Raw genomic sequence first — 22,284 nt, forward strand, 5'->3', positions numbered from 1 at the left:
AGGTCGGACAAGCCAGGTCGTACACACACGGACAGATAAAGTACAAGATCAGGAGGCAAAGGCGGAGTCAAAGTACAGGCAGGGTTCAGTAACGGGGCATCAGAAATATCGGGGTACAAAATCAGGAGGCAGAAGCAGAGTCAAGGAACGAGGCGGGGTTCGGCAACAGAGTATCAGAAATATCGAGGTACAAGATCAGAGTTCAAAAGGGTAGTCAAGGCAGGCAAAAGTCATAACAAATAAATACAATCAAACTAGTACTTTAGCTATCAACAGAATCTAGCTAAGTGTAGGATTACAGCTCCAGCTGGTCCCGGCACACTTGCGGATCTGACTACGGATCTGGGTGCTCCCACATATGTGATCGCACGCCAGACAAAGAGCAAGTGAACAACCAGCAGTATATATACTCTAGGACCTTTCCAGGACCTCCCTAATTGCTGGTCCAATGGGAGCAGTGGAATTTGTCAGCTGACCCAGCTGGTCAGCCGACTCCCTTCTAACTGCTATTTATACTCTGCCTCTGTGCTCGCGCGCGTGTAAGTCTGAATCTTGGTGGACTATCAGTCCCAGCCACACCCGTACTGTCATGCAATGTATCTAGTGCGGGGGCCGCCTCTGATGCAGATTCCACCGTTACCAATGCGGATTCCGCCACTCTGCCTAAGCGGCATGCAGCGTTTTTTTCGCTGTGAGAGACGGCGGCTCTTCCGCGTTTCCTCACACCCATGCTTAAGGAGAGGGAAAACATCTTGCACCTCCAGGAATTGTTAAGTACAAGAAACAAAGGCTATTCAAAAGAAATGATGTACCAGGAAACGAAAAAAAAGGTTAAGAATATAAAAAAGAAATACATCCAGTAAGGAGTTGCATCAAATATATCAACGCACACACACAGTTTTATTCCCACTATTAAAACATCATCCTTTGTACCTAAAAAGCCTAATTTTCAATTGCTTTCACATATTTACATTTATTTTATATTTAAGGCAATACTAAGATAAACTAAAATGATGTTGTGTGCATACAAACAACATTATCTAAAACTGATATATTTCTGTCACCAGGCGCTAAGAGTACTTCCCTGCCTATCAAGCAGCGTGTGGGAATGAGGTGTCCCTTAAACACTCAGTGAAAATTGCAAAATTATATTGATTGTATCCAACACGCGCTGTCTAAAATTGCTGATAATTTATTCAAAATACATATATTTGCAGAGTCGCATCCAAACCACAGTTGATTGATTGGTCAATTCCACCCACACTCATACCACATCCAAACACACACCTTAGAAGGGCCCTTCTAAAATTAAAAAATATATAAGTATAAAATGAGAACCAAGGTGATCCAATTAGATTGGGTTAAGAGTGGTTGCGGATATAGGGATCCTATTACAACATCCCATCACAATAGTCCCATGTAAAAAGCCTCATATGAGGCGGATTCCGCCCTAATGGACCTCTTAGAGCAGCGTTCCGTGATTTGGGAGTTCAAGTATAGAGCCAAGTATATGCCAAGGAATGAGTCTTACTCACGGTTCACCACACCTATCTCTGTGCAGTCCTTTTAGATCCTGTCGGCAGTCCTAGCCTCCACCACGATAGCGGGACCTTACGCTGTCAGCCGCTCACTTGATCAATTCACGCTGGCTTCCCAGTGCGGTGCACGTCACTTCCGTATACAAGTTACGGTGACTTACTAGCCGCACTTCCGCTCAGCTTGTTCTGTTCCGTATTGGTTGATGTGGGTGACGTCACCACTTCAAAGGACCTCTGGATCTTTGTTTACAGGTGTCCGCTATGCGCCTTTACGGTACACCCTTCGTCCACGGCCCCCACCATATACCAATGTTCAGATAAAGAAGAGAAACCTCTACGCGTTTCTGCCATTAAACGATGGCCTTCTTCAGGAGGGATTTTTTGCTAAAACTGCAAGTTAATCTAAAACTTGCAGTTAATCTAAAACTGCAAGTTAATATTTAAAAACAATGTAAAAGTGAAACTCAAAACATTTATTGCACAAAAGTCCATTTATATCAGTAATTCAACTTAAAAGGTGAAACCAATATATGAAATAGGAACCCTTTGAAGGTGTTTTGAATTAATTAGCTGATTAGAGTCTGACACTTTGAGCCTAGAATATTGAAAATTTTCCCAATATTCTAATGGTCTGAGATTTTGACTGTGGGGTTATCACGCTGATACGTGAACAGGGCTAGCGTAACTAGTGCAAAACGCAGTTCTAGTGAGAATAGCGTAGTCAAAGGCAGGCCGGGGTCATTCACGTGAGCAGGCGGCAATGGTAAAGAAGGGGTAGGCAAAATCGTGTCAAATATCAGGCAGTCATACACACAAGTCAGATGCCAGTCGTATTAGAAGGATCAAACAGAAGCGAAGTCAGGGGCAGGCCAAGTCGTACACAGTAATCAGATGGCAGTAGTACAGAGGAGCTAGGCAGATTCGTAGTCAAAAGGCAGGCGAAGGTCGGTACACAATAACATACAATAATAGAATTACAATACTACAATATATACACTGAATGACTAGAGTACATATATCGTGCTGATGCTAAATATATGAAATGTAGCTCTCAAGATTCTCACTAGCTAAGGGCCAAGAAACAGTGAACTGATTAGTATCAAGGCCAGTGAGCAACTGTCTCAGTTGGCCTAAAATACCCACAAGTCAGAGCAAGATCCCGCCCCCAGGATGACAGCCCCTCAGTCAGACACACCTCCTCAGCCTATAAAGGCTGCTCTGCACCACGTGAGTCTGACTGGAGGATCTGCACACGCGTGCCACCGCTGGTGGGATGTCGGGGATGCCATTAGAAAACGCTGGAGCGGAAGTCTCGCTGCCGGAGATGCTGCGGGACCCGCCGCTGGAAGGTAAGATCGTTACATTACCCCCCATCCCCTGAGGAGTGGTCTCCGAACACTCTCTACCAGGTCTATCAGGGTATTCAAGATGAAATCTTTGCACCAACTGGTCAGCGTGAAACCGACGTGCAGGGACCCAGCATCTCTCCTCAGGACCATATCCTTTCCAATTTACTAAATATTATAAGGAGTTGCAGATTTTTCGAGAGTCGAGAGTTCTCTCTCTATCATACTCAGGCTCTCCTTCAACCTCGACAGAGGGTGGAGGATCTGCAGATGACATATTAGAAGCAGATTTTAAAAGTGAGACATGAAAGGAATCGACTCCTTTAATGGAATGGGGTAATGTTATCCCATATGCAACATCATAAATTTTCTCCTGGATAGGATAAGGTCCAATATACCTGGGTCCCAACTTAGCTGAAGGCTGACGGAAAGGAATATTACCAGTGGATACCTAAATAAGATCTCCAGGAGCAAACTTGAACTCAGGTGAACGTCGGGTGTCAGCATAGCATTTTTGACAAGACACTGCATTCCGGGGATGCCATCAGAAGACGCCGGAGCGGAAGTTTCGCAGCCGGAGACGCCGCGGGATCCGCCGCTGGAAGGTAAGATCGTTACAGGGGTTCTTATAAGCTATAAGCCATAGTCATTAAAATTATAACAAATAAAGGCTTGAAATATCTCACTTTGTAATGAGTCTATTTCATATATTAGTTTCACCCTTTAAGTTGAATTGATAAAATAAATGGACTTTTTCATAATATTCTAATTTTTTTAAGGTTCACCTGTATGTGTGTATTAAGACTAAATATGCAGGTAAAACTAAATTTGCAGACTGACAGATGAGTGTGTGTTTTTTTGGTTAATTCGCAAGAAGTGGCATAAGTGACTGGATTTTCTGTAGACATAAAACTAAAGGTTATTAGGTATATGACAACATAACAGCACCAAGTTTTTCACCTGCAGTGCTGTCTGTTGTGAGTTATCCTTTGGGAGACATTTTGCCATTGTAAACCATAATTAATAGTCATATACTCACGTAGTTCTCCCACTTTGAGGATTTCACAAAGCATCTTAGTTAGTTCTATACTACTTCGCCCAAAAGGACATTCATGTTTGTCTTCTCGGCTGCTGTTTTCCAATACAATCTGAAAAGATAATTACCATATTAAAACTGCAGGGTTTTGTTTTAGACAAAAATCTCTAGAAGTGCATGAAAAAACTCACAAATATAAAGATTGTTAAAACAAAATTAGAGAAAAGCAGCTATACCAGACATAAAAAGCTCCGAGTCCCATGGTGTTCAGGATATGCTTTTTGAATGGTGTGACAATCTGCAGACAAGTACAGCACAAAAGCTGTTGACTACATATGGTAACAGGAATTAGGTTGTGGTAGCGTTTTGACCTCTAGGGTGGACTTGCAGGGCTGTCAGACACACAACACAGTTTGTTCCAATTTCACCAACACCATTATTCACACACGTGCAAGACTACTTTCTAACTTTACCCACAAGCAAAAAATAAAATAAAAACCTAGCCTTCCGGGTGCTAAACTAACTTGAACAAAAGAAAATATTGCTATCTAGCACACTATAGAAAAACTTTCAAAATGACAGAAAGTACCTTTTTTTTCCTCTCGCAGAACAACACAGCAGACTCCTGCTCTAACACAAGCAGCCTCAGAGTGAGCTTCAGTTCCTCCCATTAACTTATCTCCCAGGTGAGGCCCAGCTGGGTTAATTAAGGGAAGGAGATTGCATAATACAGGGACCTGGGAGAGAAGTACCTTCCCTCCAGCACGATTCCCTTTAACCCTTTTCCCACACTGCCACATAACCTTTCAACCTCAGTATGAAACACTGCAACGTACATGGGAGAGAGCATCTGCATTTGCCATTAGAGTTCCAGGAGGGTGTTCCACACTGAAGGAGAAATCATTTAAAGTAAGGAACCACCTGTTAACCCCACTATTTGTCTTCTCACTAAAGCTGTTAGCTAAGCACAGGTGACCGAAAGAAAAAAGGAGAAACAGAAGCATGTATATCATAACAGTACAACAATACATGTATGAGATAAGATAGCTGGGTAACGCATGAGGAAAGGAGCCAACCCTAGATTGAGGGGAGCTAAGCAGAAGACACAAAAGGAGCAGAAATACCCACTGTACTTCCGAGAGGTCATGTTTTCCCCTCGTCTTTGGCATGGTCAGTAGGGGCAGACTAGTCCATACCATCCTGGGAAGAAGCTTGCTGCAAGGTGTAGATTCTCTGGTCAGGGGCTAATTCGATCTTCCACTTCTGCAGTAGTTGGAGGCCTTTGTGGAGGTGACCGCATGGATAGTACCTTGTTTGGAAATTAGCAATTTGATGGGGGTAGCCCCATTTCTAAACAATTTTTTGATCTTTGAGGACCTCTGTAACAGGAAATAGTGCATTTGTTGCCTATAATGTAGATTGAGAAAGATCCACAAAGAGGATGCCATGATAGGGTTCCAGAAGATCTCTCTTTTTCCTAACAGCAGGGCTTCCTTCATGTAGAAAAAGTGGATGGGAGCTATAACATCATGTGGTATACTTTCTTTCAAGAATTTAGAATTGGGCAGCCTATGGGCTTTATCAATGGACATTTCCAACTGGGGGGGCAGCTGGGAGAAAACTTTTAATCAGGTTTTTTATGTATTCTGTTAATTCTTATGGCTGAATGGATTTGGGGATTCTCCTGAACTTCCTGTTATTTCTGTCCTCTGCATCAATCATTTTGTCCTTAATTCACTTAGTTTCATCAGTTAAGTATGTGTGAGAATCCAAAAGCTCGATATGGGCAGCAGCTAGCTCCATCAGCCTGGACTCACATGCTGACACCCTCTTATTGAGCTGACTGGCAACAAGTTCAAAGAGTTGACAGACTTCATTAAAAACCAGCAGCAATACACCTCTGAAAGATTTAAACATATCTTTAATAAAGCCCTGGGAGATCAGTTGATCTGAGGTGCGGGAAGTATTAACGGGATCAGAGCGTAGGGAGAAAAAAGCCTTGCTGCGAGTGCCCTACCTTCTCTCCTACATGATCCACTCTTTGCTGGGACATTTTTATGGACTGAAAAGGTTAGATAGGCCAACGGCAAGTCACAGGGGAAGAGAGATCCCCTCTGCACAGATTCATGGCCCTCATCTCCTGTGGGGTGCGCTGATGAAGATTCGTGCTCACTTAGACCTCACAGCCTAGGGGCATAGGTGACATAAAGGTGCCTGGAAGAAATGGCAGAGGGGATTGCAGCTAGTATAAATTCCAAAATGTAAAAAAATTAGCGCACACCATGCAATGCCGCAATTTGCATTTCCGCAAACCCCTAGTGCCCGATATTTATCCTGCTTACTGGTTATCAGGAGCCTCCGGCTCCCCAAATTTAGCTTCTTTATAAAAACTGCGATTTGCAGCAATAATGGTGGTGCTCAATAGCGGCTGTCGCCATGCACCCAAATTTCCATTGTTTGCCACTTATAACGGTTTTTATAATAGACGCCTATGGCGGCGCCGTTGTTTTCATAAGGGCTCCTGCACCCTAATTCGGATCAACAGGACCTTGACAATTTAAGTGACCATCTTCTACAGCATCCGGCTCCGCCCCTAGCATTTTTATTTTTCAATCTTTTTTTTTTTTTTTTGGTCTAAGAGTGCCCATCAAACGCAAACACCAGTCCCCTGATGACAAACTTTCCCTAACTGCTCACCTCAAAAAATATCAAACGGCGATTAGCAAAAAGAAGTCCTTTTTCTTGTCTCACGAAATTGCAAATGCAGCCAACAGACCTGCCCAACTATTCTGCACGGTTGACAGTCTCTGCAATCCATCTTGCAGGAAATCCAGCATCAGACCTTCACAGGAACTGTGCGAGAAATTTGCCCACTTCTTCTCAGACAAAGTCTCCTCCATACGATCTGCCATTCAATTCTCAGCCCAAGAAACCCATGCAGTGCCATATAACAGGTGCAAAAATAGCCTACCACCATGGTCTGATTTTAAAGTAATCACTGAAAAAGACATCTTGGACATCCTCTCAAACCTTCGCCAGACTACCTGCAATCTGGACCCTGGCCCCACTAAGTTCATGTTGAAATGCCCTGAACTATTTACACCGGCATTCCACAAAATAGTCAATGGTTCCTTACAAGAGGGGGGGGGGGGGGTTTCCCTCTACTCTGTAAGAAGCAATCATCAGGCCACTACTCAAGAAACCATCCTTAGACCCAGATGCTCTAAACAGCTACAGACCTGTCTCTAACCTCCCCTTTCTGGGAAAAGTTATTGAAAAGGCTGTCTACCTCCAACTTGAAGACAGGCTCTCTAGAAACAACATCCTTGACCCTCTTCAATCTGGCTTCAGGAAATATCACAGCTGTGAAACAGCCCTTACTCAGATTTGCAATGATCTGCTCATTGCAAGAGACAAGGGTCAATGTTCCATCCTGATTTTGCTTGACCTCTCAGCGGCATTTGACACAGTCGATCATGAAATCTTGTTCAACAGGCTACAAGAGTACTGTGGCATAGATAGCATTGTTCTCCAGTGGTTCAACTCCTTCCTCGCTGGCAGAACACAAAGGGTAGCCTTAGGGCCCTTCCTCTCCAACCCTGTACCACTAAAATACGGTGTACCTCAGGGCGCAATATTATCCCCTTTACTTTTCACCATATACATGCTGCCACTTGGAGAAATCATACAAAAACATGGCCTGACATTGCTATGCTGATGACACCCAGCTATATTTGTCATTCAAATCTGGCATCACAGACCCTACTCCACAAATAAACTCATGCTTAGCTGAGCTTCAGGAGTGGATGAATATGAATTGGCTAAAACTTAATGCTGACAAAACTGAGGTTCCTGTTATCGAGGGCCAGGGCTCAACAGCAAAGCAGCCCCAGTCTCAACCAACACCGCTAAGGATAGGGAGCTCAGACCTGAAAAACTCAGACTGTGTGCGCAGCTTGGGAGTACTGATTGATAGGAAATTAAGCTTCAGGAATCAAATCTCAGCTGTTGTGAAACATTCCTTCTTTCATCTAAGGAATATTGCAAAGATTAAACACCTAATTCCTTCAGAGGATCTTCCAACCCTAGTCCATGCCTTCGTCACATCAAGGTTAGACTACCGCAACGCCCTCTACACAGGCCTGCATAAGAAAGACTTACGTCGCCTGCAATTAGTACAGAATGCCGCCGCAACGCTGTTAACGAGCCAACCCCGCCATTGCCACATAACACCAACCCTAAGCTCACTCCACTGGCTAACGATAAAATGGAGAATTCTGTTTAAGATTGGCTTACTGACATTCAAATCCTTGCACAATCTGGGCCCTGGATACCTGAAGGACTTGTTGCAACTGCATTACACCCCCCACAATCTTAGATCAAAAGGACGCAACACCATGGTCACCCCCAGAGTCCACCTCAAAACCTTTGGAGACAGAGCCTTTTGTCATGCTGCCCCTACACTTTGGAACTCCCTGCCACACCCAATCAGGACAGATCCATCCCTGGAAGCATTTAAGTCTAAACTGAAAACCTACCTCTTTAGTCTGGCATTCATGAACATCTGACTATCTCCTCTGTAATCACAACCCAGCCTACAACCCTGTATTAATCTGAGACACAACTATGCGCTTTGAGTCCTATGGGAGAAAAGCGCTTTACAAATGTTATTGTATTGTATATTGTATAAGGTGCCCATACATCAGGAGATTCGAAAAAGAGACACATTTATCTCTAATCAAATCTGATTGATTGAGAAACGTTTTGCTACTGTTTTTTACAAGTGCTGCAAGTTGCAACATATTGGGTGAGACAAAGTATTGATAACAGCAGGCTGTGTATATATCCTGGTGCGATTGGCCAGAAGATTTGATCTTTATTGCAAGCTGATATATATTGATGGTCGACACACACAAGCAATAGAACACAGCAATACATGCATGCAGCTACATTTGAGTCGTCAGCAGGTGCTCGTCAGCCAATCAGGATGCACTGTCATACACCCTTTACCTGCCATACCACATCTAGCAGCCATTAGCATTCAGGTGAGCGGTTAGGGAGGGACCCCTGTGGGAGGGATGCCTGCACGGGGCGGTCCTGCTAGCGACGCAATCTTGCGATTTGCGTCCAACTGAAGCCTCCCACCTGAATGCTAATGGCTGCTAGATGTGGTATGGCAGGTAAAGGGTGTATGACAGTGCATCCTGATTGGCTGACGAGCACCTGCTGACGACTCAAATGTAGCTGCATGCATGTATTGCTGTGTTCTATTGCTTGTGTGTGTCGAATTTAGCATTCAGTATGGAGGCAGTGTTGGTGGGTTTTCTGGATGTGAGAGGTCCAGAGCCTGGGTGTGAGAGGTCCAGGCCCACCTGCACTCCCCTCCAGGTATCGCGCATTGGCCTTGGGGCCCCGGCCAGTGAGAGAGGTCCGGGGCCCCTGGCCATCGTGCGAACCAATCGTGTGTTTTTAAACGTTTTTTTTTCAGCTCTAGGACATGGCGGACAGGTGAGCGGTTAGGGAGGGACCCCTGTGGGAGGGATGCCTGCACGGGGCGGTCCTGCTAGCGACGCAATCTTGCGATTTGCGTCCAACTGAAGCCTCCCACCTGAATGCTAATGGCTGCTAGATGTGGTATGGCAGGTAAAGGGTGTATGACAGTGCATCCTGATTGGCTGACGAGCACCTGCTGACGACTCAAATGTAGCTGCATGCATGTATTGCTGTGTTCTATTGCTTGTGTGTGTCGAATTTAGCATTCAGTATGGAGGCAGTGTTGGTGGGTTTTCTGGATGTGAGAGGTCCAGAGCCTGGGTGTGAGAGGTCCAGGCCCACCTGCACTCCCCTCCAGGTATCGTGCATTGGCCTTGGGGCCCCAGCCAGTGAGAGAGGTCCGGGGCCCCTGGCCATCGTGCGAACCAATCGTGTGTTTTTAAATATATTGATGGTCATAAGGAATTGATAATAGCAGACTGTGTATATATTCTGGTGCGATTGGCCAGAAGATTTGATCTATATGACAAGTGTTGCAAGTCGATATATGCTGAGGTCGCAAGGAATTGATAACAGCAAATTGTGCATGTATCCTGGTGCGATTGGCCAGAAGATTAAATAAGTGTTGCAAATAGTTGTATATTGGAGTAAGGCCTTGTTTCCATCTATCCGCTTCTATCCGCTTTTTATCAGCACATCAATGTTACAGATTGATACATGTTGCTGAAAAGCGGACAGAAGCGCATAGATGGAAACAAGGCCTAAGGCAAGAAGGTCTGGTGCGATTGGCCAGAAGTTCTGATTATTATGACACGTGGAAGACAGAAAGGGAAGACCGACAGCTGTTCACAAACAGGAGATATTACAACAACAACAACAAATAACATTTGTAGAGCGCTTTTCTCCCATAGGACTCAAAGCGCATAAGCATGGCTCAGACCATTGTGGTACAGAGGAAGAATTTTATAAGTCCGGAAATGCCAGGCTAAACAGGTGGCTTTTAAGTCTGGATTTGAATAGCTCCAGGGATGGTGCTGTCTTTACTGGGTGTGGCAGGGAGTTCCAAAGAGTAGGGGCAGCATGACAGAAGGCTCTATGTCCAGATTTTTTGAGGTGCACTCTGGGAGTGACCAAGTTTATAGAACTAGCTGATCTGAGGTTGTGAGAGGTGTGGTGCAGCTTCAGCAAGTCCTTCATGTATCCAGGGCCCAGATTGTGCAGGGATTTGAATGTCAGCAGTCCAATCTTGAAGAGTATTTTCCATTCTACTGGTAGCCAGTGCAGTGAGCGAAGGATCGGTGTAATGTGACAGTGGCGAGGCTGGTTTGTTAGCAATCTGGCAGCAGCATTCTGCACTAATTGCAGGCGACGCAGGTCCTTTTTGGGGAGGCCAGCATAAAGGGCATTGCAGTAATCCAGCCGTGATGTGATGAAGGTGTGAACTAGGGTTGGAAGATCCTCTGGGGGAATCAGATGTTTAATCTTTGCAATGTTGTTCAGATGAAAGTAGGAAGATTTAACTATAGATGAAATTTGGTTTCTGAAACTTAAATCCCCATCGATTAGTACGCCAAGGCTGCGCACAAGGTTGGAGCGGTTTATGTCCGAATTCCCAATCCTGATTGGTGTTGCTTTAGGATAGAGCTGTTTTGATGGCGAACACTGGCTTTGGACAAAAGAGGTCCTCAGTTTTGTCAGCATTCAGTTTCAACCAGTTATCATTCGTCCATGCCTGTAGCTCAGCTAAGCAAGAGTTTATTTTTGGGGTAGGGTCTGTTCCACCAGGTTTGAAGGACAGGTATAGCTGTGTGTCATCGGCGTAGCAGTGGTACGTCAGGCCATGTCGTTGGATACGTGTACCGAGTGGCAACATGTAGATTGCAAACAGCAGACGGGATAGGATTGATCCTTGTGGCACTCCGAATTGTAGAGGTGCAGGTTTGGACATTATAGGTCCTAGGGATACTCTCTGTGTTTTGTCAGTCAGGAATGATCTGAACCACTGGAGGACTGATCCACTGATGCCACAGTACTCCTGCAGTCTGTTAAGCAGGATTTCATGGTCAACTGTATCAAAAGCCGCTGAGAGATCCAACAGGATTAGGATGGAGCATTCCCCTCTGTCCCTTGCCATGAGCAGGTCGTTGCAGACTTGGATGAGGGCTGTTTCACAGCTGTGGTGTTTCTTAAAGCCAGATTGTAGAGGGTCCAGGATGTTGTTTACTGACAGCCTGGTTTCAAGTTGCAGATAGACAGCCTTTTCAATAACTGTACCTAAGAAGGGGAGGTTGGAGACAGGTCTGTAGCTGCTCATTGCATCTGGATCCATGGAAGGTTTTTTAAGAAGGGGCTTGATGATTCCTTCTTTTAAAGAGGTAGGAACCCTCCCTGCTTGCAGAGAGCAATTTACTATTTTGTGAAATGCTGGGCCAAGCAGGTCAGGACATTTCAGCATATGTTTAGTTGGTCCAGGGTCCAGGTCGCAGGTTGTCTGGCGGAGGCTGTCTGAGATCTCTTCCTCACTAATACTTTTGAAGTCAGTCCAGGGTGTTAGGTTGTTTTTGCAGCTATTTCCAGGAGTTGCATTAGTCTTGGGTGCTGTGGACTGAATGAGAGACCGAATAGAGGATACTTTGTCAGCAAAGTAGCACGCAAATTTCTCACATAGCTCCTTTGAGGGAGTTATAGTAGGCTTTAGGCAGGATGGGTTACATAGTCTATCAACTGTGCGGAATAGCTGGGCTGGTCTGTTGGCGGCCTTTGCGATCTCCTGTGATAGGTAGGAGGATTTTTTCTTGGTGATCGCATTTTGGTAGCTTTCCAGGTGAGAGACAAGGGTGTGTTTATCTTTTGAATTCTGAGATTTTCGCCACTTCCTTTCTAGTCTGCGCACTTCTTTCTTTAGGTCCTTTAGTGAGCTGTCAAACCACCGTGCATGGTGAAGTGGTGTAGACCGTTTAATGCGAACTGGAGCAAGGGCGTCATAGGCAGATGACACTGCATGGTTGTACAACAGGACCATGAAGTCTGGGTCTGCGCAATGATTGGTTAATGCATCGAAGTTGAGGATATTCTGAACGTGCTGGGGTGAGACATCTTTCAGAGAACGGTACTTTATGAGTTCTTTCCCTCTGCGTTTTATCTCTGGTGCTGTCAGAGAGAAGTGGATGGTGTGGTGGTCTGACCATACCACTGGGTTTATATCCATGTGTGATATCAAAAGTCCACAATAAAATATAAGATCCAGATAGGATTAGGAGCTTTATGGAGGTAAAATTTGGAAAGTCTGATGAGAGTATGGAGGAGACTTCTAAGGAATACCCTGGGGGAGATGATGGAGCCAGTAAAAGCCCTTGAAGAAAAAAAGAGAACTTTATCTGATGCTGAGGAGGAGGAGGAAAGTTGGAGGGAGCGGGTGAGATCTTTGCCGACGTTATCTGATATGGAAGGTTTGATTAAACCTTTGGAAAAATCATTCCATATGGAAATGGTGGAGATTAAAAATGAGATGACGAATATAGGTCAGAGAGTAGTAGCTGTGGAAAATAGAGCAGAAAAAGTGGAACAAACTGTCTGAGATTGCTTCCCAGATTAATGTGCATAATAAAAAGTTTGATGAGATGTTGTCCCAATTGGACGACTTTGAGAATCGAAATCGCAGGCAAAATATAAGAATAAAAGGGCTCTCTGACAGCGTTAAAGTGGACCCAAATTAAAAATACAAGATTTCAGAAATAAAATCTGTTTTCTAAATTATAATAATAAATAGCAGCTTTTTTTCAGCTGCATGACAAATATAAAATATTTTACATTTATTGGAGGAACCCCTACCTTCCTTTCATATTGCCGGGAAAGATTCCGGCAAACTGTTGGAGTAGGTGGTGTCTGGCAAAGGAGGAATTGCTAATGGCTGCCACCTGTATAACCCTAGTTATGAAAAGAGAAGGGTGAAAAACATACACTGAAATGCTCAGAGGCTTAAAGGAGTGTTTATTTATCTGTGTACAGTGGGTTGCAAAAGTATTCAGCCCCCTTGAAGTTTTCCACATTTTGTCACATTACTGCCACAAACATGCATCAATTTTATTGGAATTTCACATGAAAGACCAATACAAAGTGGTGTACATGTGAGAAGTGGATCGAAAATCATACATCATTCCAAACATTTTTTACAAATAAATAACTGCAAAGTGGGGTGTGCGTAATTATTCAGCCCCCCGAGTCAATACTTTGTAGAACCTCCTTTTGCTGCAATTACAGTTGCCAGTCTTTTAGGGAATGTCTCTACCAGCTTTGCACATCTAGAGACTGAAATCCTTGCCCATTCTTCTTTGCAAAACAGCTCTAGCTCAGTCAGATTAGATGGACAGCGTTTGTGAACAGCAGTTTTCAGATCTTGCTACAGATTTTCGATTGGATTTAGATCTGGACTTTGACTGGGCCATTCTAACACATTGATATGTTTTGTTTTAAACCATTCCATTGTTGCCCTGGCTTTATGTTTAGGGTCATTGTCCTGCTGGAAGGTGAACCTCAGCCCCAGTCTCAAGTCTTTTGCAGTCTCCAAGAGGTTTTCTTCCAAGTTTGCCCTGTATTTGGCTCCATCCATCTTCCCATCAACTCTGACCAGCTTCCCTGTCCCTGCTGAAGAGATGCACCCCCCGAGCATGATGCTGCCACCACATTTGACAGTGGGGATGGTGTGTTCAGAGTGATGTGCAGTGTTAGTTTTCCGCCACACATAGCGTTTTGCATTTTGGCCAAAAAGTTCCATTTTGGTCTCATCTGACCAGCGCACCTTCTTCCACATGGTTGCCATGTGGGGGACATGGCTTGTGGCAAACTGCAAACGGGACTTCTTATGCTTTCTGTTAACAATGCCTTTCTTCTTGCCACTCTTCCATAAAGGCCAACTTTGTACAGTGCATGACTAATAGTTGTCCTATGGACAGAGTCTCCCACCTGAGCTGTAGATCTCTGCAGCTCGTCCAGAGTCACCATGGGCCTCTTGACTGCATTTGTGATCAGCACTCTCCTTGTTCGGCCTGTGAGTTTAGGTGGATGGCCTTGTCTTGGTAGGTTTACAGTTGTGCCATACTCCTTCCATTTCTGAATGATCGCTTGAACAGTGCTCCTTGGGATGTTCAAGGCTTTGGAAATCTTTTTGTAGCCTAAGCCTGCTTTAAATTTCTCAATAACTTGATCCCTGACCTGTCTTGTGTGTTCTTTGGACTTCACGGTGTTGTTGCTCCCAATATTCTCTTAGACAACCTCTGAGGCCCTCACAGAGCAGCTGTATTTGTACTGACATTAGATTACACGCAGGTGCATTTTATTTAGTCATTAGCACTCATCAGGCAATGACTATGGGCAACTGACTGCACTCAGATCAAAGGGGGCTGAATAATTATGCACACACCACTTTGCAGTTATTTATTTGTAAAAAAAATGTTTGGCAACATGTATGATTTTCGATCCACTTCTCATTTGTACACCACTTTGTGTTGGTCTTTCAAGTGGAATTCCAATAAAATTGATTCATGTTTGTGGCAGTAATATGACAAAATGTGAAAAACTTTAAGGGGGCCGAATACTTTTGCAACCCACTGTATGTGTCAAAGTGGTGCAACTAAATATTTTGAATTAAAAAATGTTTGGTTTGGGTCCGCTTTAATGCTGATGATTTAAAAGAAGCAGTTTTGAAGATTTTTCATATTCTTTTGAATAATGACAAAATTATTGAAATTGAAAGAGTGCATAGGTCGCCGAGTCCAAAAAAGTCTAAACCTAAGAAACCAAGGGATGCGATTTGCAGACTTTTGCGTTATGCAGATAAGGAAGAAATCATGTTTAAAGAGACTCCGTAACAAAAATTGCATCCTGTTTTTTATCATCCTACAAGTTCCAAAAGCTATTCTAATGTGTTCTGGCTTACTGCAGCACTTTGTACTATCACAGTCTCTGTAATAAATCAACTTATCTCTCTCTTGTCAGGCCTGTGTCTGGAAGGCTGCCAAGTTCTTCAGTGTTGTGGTTCTGCTATGAACTCCCCCTTCCAGGCCGCTCTATGCACACTGCCTGTGTATTATTTAGATTAGAGCAGCTTCTCTCTTCTCTCTTATCTTTTACAAGCTGGATAAATCGTCCTCTGAGCTGGCTGGGCTTTCACATAGTGAGGAATTACAGACAAGGGAAAAGCTGTTTGCAGGAAGAAAAGAGCAGCCAGTGCATGAGAGATGCAGGGGGAAAGAAACACACAAATGATCTCTTGAGATTCAAAAGGAAGTCTGTATACAGCCTGCTTGTGTATGGATGTATTTTCTATGTGTGGACATACTGTACATCAACCTACTTCCTGTTTTGGTGGCCATTTTGTTTGTTTATAAACAAACTTTTTAAAACTGTTTTTAACCACTTTTAATGCGGCGAGGAGCGGCGAAATTGTACCAGAGGGTAATAGGAGATGTCCCCTAACGCACTGGTATGTTTACTTTTGTGTGATTTTAACAATACAGATTCTCTTTAAAGCCAGAGAAAAGGGTTCAGTTGAGCTTGATGGAAGTTTAGTCGATCTATATCCGGATTTATCTTGGAGGACATTGTCAATCAGAAAGACAGTAAACCATTATTGGAGGAATTAAGGAAAGCAGGAGCAAAATATAAGTGGGTGTTTCCTTTTAGTCTCAGTGCTACCTTGAATGGGAAATCTGCAACTTGAAATCCAAAGATGATCTGAAAAAGTTTTGTGAGACTTTGGGGATATCATTAGTTGCCTTTGAGGATTGGAGAAGCCCTAGCTTTAATGTAACTTTTTCTCAGCAGGATAGATGGCAGAAGAAATAAGGAAGTTTAAGTAATGTAATAGATTTATAAAAGCCGTTTGAGTAATAATATGGTTAAGTTGGAAAGGAGTTTTCCTGGTGGGGGTGAAGGGTGGGGGGAGGGAGTCGCTGAGCCTTTTCAAATCTTCTAGAGCAGTGTTTCTCAACATTTTATCGGTGTGTACCCGTTTTAAAACCCTGTACTCATCAAGTACCCCTTAGCATAGTAAACATCACAAGTACCCCTTGACAAATCTACAAAAATCTATATTTAAATTGTAGTACATAATTGGTTCTAAACAATTTCCAAGCATTTACTATTGCTTTTAATTAGCTAAAATACTAATTTGGTGGTTTAATTAAGATTTATCATTATCTAAAACTCTAAATTTGTTATATTTGGTTAATTAAATCATGCCCGAGTACCCCCTGTTGAGAACCTAGGTCCTAGAGGGATCTTTATGGGGTTGGAGATAAAGAGAATGGGATTCTCTGGTTGGGGGGGGGGGGGGGGGGTCTTGAGAAGACAATTGGGTTTTTTGTTTTGGTATGTTATTTTTTTTATGTACTATTTTGTTTTTTTTGGTATTTTCATTTTTTTTTCACCTTCTGGTCTCCTCTAGGAAATTAATGGAGTTTATGTTTGATGACTCAGGAGGGTGATAATTTAAGGATTTTCTCCTATAATGTTAAGGGTGTTGGTTCTCCAGTTAATGGTTCTCCAGTTAAAAGAGGAAAATTATGGATGGAGTTGCATAGACTTAAACTCCAAATCCTTTTTTTTTTTTTGCAGGAAGCTCATTTTTGTGGAGATAAGATGCCTGGTATTGCCCTTGTCCATGTTTGATAGATGTTTTTTTTTTTTCTAATTCTCAGATTAAAAAGGCTAAAGGAGTTACAATAACAGTGAGTAAGACGTGTCCGTTTGTATTTTTGGATAAAAAGAGTGAGGAGATGGGCAGGTTTGTTTTTTTGAAGGGACAATTAATGGGCCAAGTATATACTTTTGTTAATATATGCGCCTAATGAATCATACGCTAAGTTTTTTAGATTGGTGATTGAACAGCTTGAGGGGTTCAGGGAGGGATGTTTGGTTTTTGGAGGAGATTGTAATTGGGTCTCTGAGCCTAAAATGGATGTGTCATCTGGTTCTAGGAGTATTACAGCAGTAGGTAATAAATCTATTAAATAGATTTTTCAGAATGCTCATCTTGTAGATGTATGGAGAGCACTTTTCCCTTCCGTGAAGGATTATTCTTTTTTTTCACATGTGCATAAAATATATACAAGGATAGATATTCTGTTTTTGGATCAATATTTTTTGGATAGAGTAAAAGGAGCAGGTATAGGGAATATAACGGTCTCAGATCATGCTCCTGTGTGGTTTGACTTGGATTTAGGGGTTAGAAATAGACGTGATTGGCATTGGACTCAATCGCAATCTTCTAGATCAGGGGTGCCCACACTTTTTCGGCTCGCGAGCTACTTTTAAATTTGCAGAGGCCAGGAGATCTACCAACGTCTCAAATGCTAAGCACGCCCCCCCCCCCCCCGCGTAGGTTAGCCAGGTATATGTGCCTGCAGCATAGGTTGCGTGCCCTCAGTGTAGGTTAGCCAGGTATATGGGCCCTCAGTGTAGGTTAGCCAGGTATATGGGCCCTCAGTGTAGGTTTGCCAGGTATATGGGCCCTCAGTGTAGGTTTGCCAGGTATATGGGCCCTCAGTGTAGGTTTGCCAGGTATATGGGCCCTCAGTGTAGGTTAGCCAGGTATATGGGCCCTCAGTGTAGGTTTGCCAGGTATATGGGCCCTCAGTGTAGGTTTGCCAGGTATAGGGGCCCTCAGTGTAGATTAGCCAGGTATAGGGGCCCCCAGTGTAGGTTAGCCAGGTATAGGGGCCCCCAGTGTAGGTTAGCCAGGTATAGGGGCCCCCAGTGTAGGTTAGCCAGGTATAGGGGCCCTCAGTGTAGGTTAGCCAGGTATATGGGCCCTCAGTGTAGGTTTGCCAGGTATATGGGCCCTCAGTGTAGGTTAGCCAGGTATAGGGGCCCCCAGTGTAGGTTAGCCAGGTATAGGGGCCCCCAGTGTAGGTTAGCCAGGTATAGGGGCCCCCAGTGTAGGTTAGCCAGGTATAGGGGCCCCCAGTGTAGGTTAGCCAGGTATAGGGGCCCTCAGTGTAGGTTAGCCAGGTATAGGGGCCCCCAGTGTAGGTTAGCCAGGTATAGGGGCCCCCAGTGTAGGTTAGCCAGGTATAGGGGCCCCCAGTGTAGGTTAGCCAGGTATAGGGGCCCCCAGTGTAGGTTAGCCAGGTATAGGGGCCCCCAGTGTAGGTTAGCCAGGTATAGGGGCCCCCAGTGTAGGTTAGCCAGGTATAGGGCCCCCCAGTGTAGGTTAGCCAGGTATAGGGCCCCCCAGTGTAGGTTAGCCAGGTATAGGGCCCCCCAGTGTAGGTTAGCCAGGTATAGGGCCCCCCAGTGTAGGTTAGCCAGGTATAGGGCCCCCCAGTGTAGGTTAGCCAGGTATAGGGCCCCCCAGTGTAGGTTAGCCAGGTATAGGGCCCCCCAGTGTAGGTTAGCCAGGTATAGGGCCCCCCAGTGTAGGTTAGCCAGGTATAGGGCCCCCCAGTGTAGGCAGAGGAGAAGAGGCGGCGAGGAGAGACTCTGGCAGGCCAATGGGATGTAGGAGAGAAGCGGCGGCGAAGAGAGAGGCGGCGCGGCCGCTACGTCATGGCTGGGGGCGGCGCCGGGCACGTTACACACGCACATTACACAGGCTGCCCGCCGCCGCCCCCAGCCATGACGCAGCGGACGCGCCGCCTCTCTACTCCCTCTCTCCTCGCCTGCATGCATCCTTATTGGCCAGCGGCCAGCAGCTAAACACGAGCTGCTGGCTGCAACAAACATTAACGAGACGCGGCCAAGAGGCCGCGATCTACCAAGGAGGCGGTCGCGATCTACCGGTAGATCGCGATCGACCTATTGGGCAGCCCTGTTCTAGATGATATAGAAGTTGAAGAGAAAAAAAAAACCATTAGTGGAATATTTTGAGGATAACGAATTGGATGGTATGGACAAAGGCATAGTATGGTCAGCTCATAAGGCGGTGGTGAGGGGGGTCTTTATATCCTCTGGAGCCAAAAAAAGAAAGAGTATAAAGGTAAAATTACAGAATTATTATCAGAAATAGGAAAATTGGAATTAGAACATAAGAGTTCATTAGATCAGAAAGCATTAGATTTGTTGAGCTGCAGGCACACAAAATAACAAATGTTTTTAAGGAGTATTATTATTCTTCACTCTATGGACTTCCGAAAAATGGAACCAGGGATTTTGATAAAGGGATGTGGAAATATCTAAAGGAATCTGGAATGGTGAAAATATCACAGAAAAATAGAGATATAATGGAAAAAGAGATTAGTGAGGAGGAGGTGTTAGCTATGAAAAAAAAGCCATAAAGGTGGGTAAGTCACCGGGTCCTGATGGTTTCGTAAAGCAATATTTCTCCATTTTCAGTGATGTGTTAGTACCACCTATGTGTAGATTCTTTAATTCCTTCAAAGAGGGTAGATAAATGCCTAAAGATGTGTTAGAGGCTCATATAACAGTTATTCATAAGAGTGGAAAAGACCCAGATTTGTGTCAAAGTTACAGGCCTATATTATTACTGAATTTGGATATAAAAATGTTTGCAAAAATTTTAGTTGATAGAATTAAGCCATGGCTGGGATTAGTAGTTAAAGGAGATCAGGTTGGGTTTGTGCCTCGGAGAGAAGTGAGGGATAATGTGGTAAGGGCAATGGCATTGTTTAAGTGGTCCTTAATGAAGGAAGTTCCTATGATGGTGTTGTCGACGGATGCGGAGAAGGCATTCGACAGAGTAAATTGGGACTTTATTATGTCTACTTTAAGATTTATAGGATTGGGAGAGAACATGTAAAATTGGGTGGGTGCGCTGTATTCTAGTCCAACTGCGAATGGTGCCCTGTCGGATGCTTTCTCCTTGTCGAATGGAACGAGACAGGGGTGTCCTATGTCACCGGTTATTTTTATTTTGACCTTGGAAGTTTTTTTGTGTACGGTTAGGTCAGGAAATATCCATGGAGTTAGATTTGGAGATGAGGAACATAAGATATCGGCTTTTGCAGATTATATCTTGTTTTATATTTCGGAGCCTCTGGTGTCTTTGCCAAATTTGTTTAAGGAAATTGGGAGAGATGTTTTTTTTCAAATTTCAAGATTAATATGACTAAGTCTGAAGCACTGAACGTGTCATTGACACCAGGAGTTGTGAAGTTGGTAGAAAGTAATTTTTAATTTCCTTTTAGGAAATATTTGGGAATAATGTTACCAAGTGATCTATCGAGGCTGTACTCCCTAAATTATCTTCCATTATTAAGTATAATTAAAAAAGATCTGGAGGGATGGAATGGTAGAGGTTTTTCATGGTTTGGGTGTATAGATATTATTAACCACTTGCCGACCGCCTTAAGCCAATGGGCGGCGGCAAGGGCTGGGCCCAAACGACCGCAATACGCCCATCGGCGGCAGCAGGTGTGGCTGTGCAGAGATCGCATCACTCGTGACGCGATCAGCCGCCGGCGTCAGGCTCCGCCCCCCTCGCGCTGTAACCAGCCGGCTGTTCGGAAGCGCCGGCGGGTTACTGGCTCCCAGATCGCCGCATACAAAGTGTATAATACGCTTTATAATGTATACAAAGCGTATTATACAGGCTGCCTCCTGCCCTGGTGGTCCCAGTGATCGAGGGACCACCAGGGCAGGCTGCAGCCTCCACGGTAAGCACCCAAGCACACTGATCTCCCCCCCTTCTCTCTGATCGCCCACAGCACCCCTCAGACCCCTCCCTGCCCACCCCTCAGACCCCTGTTTGCACCCAATCACCCCCCTAATCACCCATCAATCACTCCCTGTCACTATCTGTCAACGCTAATTTTTTTTTATTAGTCCCTAAACTGCCCCCTGGGCGCTCATGATCACCCCCCCCCCACTCTCAGATCCTCCCCAGACCCCCCCAGCCCCCCCTCCCCTGTGTACTGTATACATCTATCCTCCCCTGTAATCACCTGTCATTCACCCGTCAATCACCACCTGTCACTGCCACTTATCAGATTAGACCCTAACCTGCCTCTTACGGGCATCTGATCCCCCTCCCACACCATCAGATCACCCACAGACCTACCCTCAGATCACCTCCAAAGTGCATTGTTCACATCTGTTCTGCCATCGAATCACCGACTGATCACCCATCAATCATACATGTTCGGGTCGATCGCCGCCGCTACCCGCCGCAATACAGGGGCCCCCCCGTATACCCCTTGCGCAGCCTGGCCAATCGCCGCCAGGCTGCACTATGGGGTGGATCGGGACTCCCTGTGACGTCACGACGCCGATGAGGTCACGACGTTCGTTGCCATGGCGACGGGGGAAGCCCTGAAGGAAATCCCGTTTAGAACGGGGTTTCCGGATGGGCTTGATCGCCGGCGGTGATCGGAGGGGTGGGGAGGGAGGCCGCAGGGAGGGGGAATCATGTAGCTAGCGCTAGGCTAGCTACATGATAAAAAGAAAAAAATTAGGCTTAAAAAACCTCCTGCAGCCGCGCAGCTGCAGAACAATTAACCGCCAGGAGGGTTAAACATAACATAAAACTGTGGGATATCTAAAAGTCATTTTCAGAAGTAGGAGGATACATACATTTATTTATCTCATCAGTTTATTTTCACTTAAAGTAAACATTAGACAATAGTAAAAAAAAAAATCAGATCTACCATTATCTGGGGCTTCCTCCAGCCCCTAAAAGCCTATATGTCCCTCGCCGCAGCTCCGCACCAAGCCGTGCTCCCAGGGTCCCCTCCATAGCAGCCATTGACTTGGCTCTGTGCATGCGAGCCTCCGTGCAACCCCGTGGCTGGGAGCATTCTGCGCACACGCAGAAGTATTGCACTTGCGCAGAACACTCCTTTGCCGGGTCGGCGCTGCTATGGAGGGGATACCAGGAGACCATCTTGGAGCGAACCTGCGACAAGGGACACATAGG

General features: G+C 44.9%; 1 protein-coding gene across 4 annotated transcripts in view; it reads right to left on the minus strand.

Moving 5' to 3' along the window:
• ELMO1 (engulfment and cell motility 1) overlaps positions 1-22,284 on the minus strand; it is an 818,731-nt gene that overhangs the window by 339,907 nt on the left and 456,540 nt on the right. For all 4 annotated transcript variants that reach the window (XM_068236401.1, XM_068236400.1, XM_068236402.1 and 1 more), the window contains one exon: positions 3,924-4,032. In XM_068236401.1, coding sequence (XP_068092502.1) covers positions 3,924-4,032 — 109 coding nt within the window. The remainder of the gene's footprint in view (positions 1-3,923; positions 4,033-22,284) is intronic.

The sequence above is a fragment of the Hyperolius riggenbachi genome, chromosome 5 (genome assembly GCF_040937935.1).
Source record: "Hyperolius riggenbachi isolate aHypRig1 chromosome 5, aHypRig1.pri, whole genome shotgun sequence".
Lineage (NCBI taxonomy): Eukaryota > Metazoa > Chordata > Amphibia > Anura > Hyperoliidae > Hyperolius > Hyperolius riggenbachi.